General features: G+C 32.9%; 1 protein-coding gene across 2 annotated transcripts in view; it reads left to right on the top strand.

The window, feature by feature from the left end:
* Positions 1–2,684, top strand: part of Abhd17b (abhydrolase domain containing 17B, depalmitoylase) — a 26,533-nt gene extending 23,849 nt beyond the window's left edge. For both annotated transcript variants that reach the window (XM_010638456.2, XM_010638457.2), the window contains exon 4: positions 1,124–2,684. In XM_010638456.2, coding sequence (XP_010636758.1) covers positions 1,124–1,343 — 220 coding nt within the window. In that variant the 3' untranslated portion in view covers positions 1,344–2,684. The remainder of the gene's footprint in view (positions 1–1,123) is intronic.
* Positions 2,685–3,466: the final 782 nt, after the last annotated feature.

Below are 3,466 nucleotides of genomic sequence, written 5' to 3'. Positions count from 1 at the left end.
TTTTTTTTTTTTTTTTTTTATTCTTTTGAAGAGTGAGAAGGTGTGAGAAATCTTAGGCTTCATTGGTTGGCAGCAACATAATGGATTTTTTTTGTGTGAATGACAGGTCAGAAGCTATGTTGTCACTTGGTTCTTTGGAACAGCAAAGGTTATTTCAAAAAGTTTTTTTCATTATTGGCCAGAAAAGTGTCATTTTAGTAGAGAAACAAAACGTGATCTTACCACTAACATAGGCTGTGGGAAGTTTAGTTTGAAAGGTTGTCGTTCTCTCTCTCTCCCTCTCTGTCTCTCTCTCTCCTCTCCTCCCCCCCTGCAGTGCTTTCATATCTAGGACTTGTATGCTAAGGAAGCATCCACTACTGTGGGTGTTTATTTTGTTTTGAGTTTTTGTTTTAGATAATGATAACTATTAAACCATTTCTGTTTAGCTGGATGATAGGAATTTATAGAGGAAAGTGGCTTATGTAACACTTAACGACTTACAGTTCTGGCTAGCTCCCTCATTCATAGGACATCCCAAAAAAGGAGCAGTGCTACCCATAAGTAAAATATTTGGAAAAGTCATACTTTATTTTTTAAGGTTTTAATACCTCTACTATTGAACATCCTTTTCACAGCAAATAGTATAAATAAGCATTTTTCTTAGCAAACACAGTCTTGGATTATTTCACTGATCATTTCTTCCTTTATAAGATTCCATTCACATTTTACATTTATACCAATAATCTCAGGATTTTGAAAAAGACTTGTTTGTAAAGTTCTCTGCGTACTTTGTGTCCTCCAAGTTACCTTTTAAAAATTGTTTCTCTTTATCTCTTTCTTATATGTGAAGTTTTCTTTTGATGTCTTAAAATTTTGGCTATCTGCTAATAGGTAAGAGTGGAGAACTAAAGAGCTGATCTGGTACAATCTCCAGAGAAATCCCTTTCTAAAGCTTCCCTTGGAAGATGAAGGCCTGCTGCCAACTATCTGGGAGTCAAAAACCAGCTTTTGAAATGTTACTCAAAATCTAAGGCGTCCTTCTGAGCTGCATTATACAGTTTCTGATTAAATTTCTGTTACAGAAGAAAATTTATACTTTTTGCATAATTAACTTATCCTTTTTTCTCCCTTTTCTTTACAGCATTGACAAAATCTCTAAGATAACCTCTCCAGTATTAATAATTCATGGGACTGAAGATGAAGTCATTGACTTTTCACATGGCCTCGCATTGTTTGAGCGTTGCCAAAGACCTGTGGAGCCTCTGTGGGTTGAAGGAGCAGGACACAATGATGTGGAACTTTATGGGCAATACCTTGAGAGGTTGAAACAGTTTGTGTCACAGGAACTGGTAAATTTGTAAAACATTCTGTAAATTTGCATACTGGGTTTTCTTTTCTTGCTGAACTGCACTCTTTGGTAAATAACATAAAACCTGAAGGTTTTGTTTGCAAATCATGTCAGTTGCCTTCATAAATGTACAGGTAATGATTTGTTAACAGACTTAATGAAGGTTTTAATTACCATAACTAGAAACTGGAAATAACAGTATCATGCAGTCAGGCTATGTAATTTATATTTTTCTGTGAATTTTTTTTTAAAACATCAAAATGAGTACTGTATGAAATTTTAATTCTATAAAAATCAAATGCTGTAAAAGTATTGCCAAATGCTTTTGCATATCAGAAACATTTATAAATATTTTTAAACCTCAGTATACTAAATTTATCCTGGTATACAAATGTAATATTCTTTCAAAGCTGTGTATCTAAAGCAGTTCAAGTACTCAGAATAACTAAAAGAGTAAAAAAAAAATGCAAGTCAACTAAAATTGATCTACCCTGTTGTACAGGGATAGAGGCTTAAATGGTTATTTTACTGTAAAATACATTCAGCTTTCTGTTTCTCTGTTCATAATACATTTATCCTGAAAAGAAAAAGAAATGAAGTCTTAATTTTTATGCCATCTGTCAATTTACCAATCAGTTACCTTGTAAATGAGAAGTCATGATAGCACTGGATTTTAACTAGATTGGATTTATAAGTTTGTTACTCTGAGGCAACTACTTAAAATTTTCATTCAGTTATTTAAAAGGCAATTAGGGCTTTCAAGCCTGATTTTTGTATGCAATGTTGTTTTAAATTTGACTAATCTTACAGAATTGTAGTACTCTTCATCATATAAAAATCTGAAAGTTCATTAGTTCTTTATGACCACAACTAGACTGGCTATTTGGTCCTTTTTCATTTTGGCTATTACTGAGAATTTCATGGAGTTACTCCTGCACATAGGAGGTAAGAAAAGCATTTCACTTGTAAGTTTTATATTAACCAGTATAGTAAAAAATAAAGCTGACACACAAACTACGTTGCCTTTTCTTGAATGAATTCTGCCTGATTAAAACAATGAAAGCAAAAGAAATTTAATGGTATGTAGTTTAATTTGTAAATGAATGAATATTAAAATAATATACACTGTGGATATCTTTTAAGGCCTTATGTAGCTTTAATTGTTCTGCTTGTTCTGTGGTTATGTCTTAAGACTATAGTATATGATTCTCCTCAAAGTATATCAAGTATTGTGAATGCTTTGGTTCAGATGTGTCAAATTAACAGTAAAACAACAAATTTACCACTCAGCTGTGCTTGTTTGCCTTCTTCCGTGCTCCTCGCCCGTATAGTAGAAAAAGTGCATAAATACCTTCATAGGATATAGTTCAACAATATATTTTATTGATATATATATTTAGTTATATATATTAATGGGATTCTCTGTGATATTTCTGTACATCCATGCATTGTGTATTGATTCAATCCAAACTGCATTTTCCGTTCACACTCCTCATACCCTTCCCAATCATTATTCAGCATTCTGATTAATTTCTCAGCTTCCACAAATAAAAGGAAACATTCAGTCCAGTGTCTGGCTTACTTAATATAACATCTTCCAGTTCCATCCATTTTTGTACAAATGACAGGATTTCATTCTTCTGGCTGAGTGATACTTCATTGTATATATATAAAATTTATTTGAGTTATCTGTTAGTAGGCATGTATTTTGATTCCATAGCTTAGGTATTATGAATACTGTTCAACAAGCATTGGGTCTCTTTAGTATGCTGACTTCACTTCCTTTGGATATAAATCCAGAATTGGAATAGCTGGGTCATATGGTAGATCTATTTTGAGTTTTATTGTGAAATCTCCATAGTGTTCTGCATAGTGGCTGGATTAATTTATGTTCCCACGAACAGTGTATAAGAAATCCTTCTTCACATTCTCATCAGTCTTTGTTTCATAGTGTGCTTTAATAGTAGACATTCTAACTGGGATGAGATGGTATCTTATTGCAGTTTTGAGTTGCATTTCCCTGATAGTGATATCAAGCATTTTTTCATATAGTATATTTTTTGACCATTTGTATTTCTTCTTTTTCCTGTTTTTCTTCACCTTGTCTGCAGACTTGACCCCAGGGCCTCACACATA

Source organism: Fukomys damarensis, unplaced genomic scaffold (assembly GCF_012274545.1).
Source record: "Fukomys damarensis isolate Sample0158 unplaced genomic scaffold, DMR_v1.0_HiC HiC_scaffold_31, whole genome shotgun sequence".
Classification (NCBI taxonomy): Eukaryota; Metazoa; Chordata; class Mammalia; order Rodentia; family Bathyergidae; genus Fukomys; species Fukomys damarensis.
The sequence above is the reverse complement of the archived record's forward strand: the minus strand, read 5'-3'. Positions and strand labels throughout refer to the sequence as shown.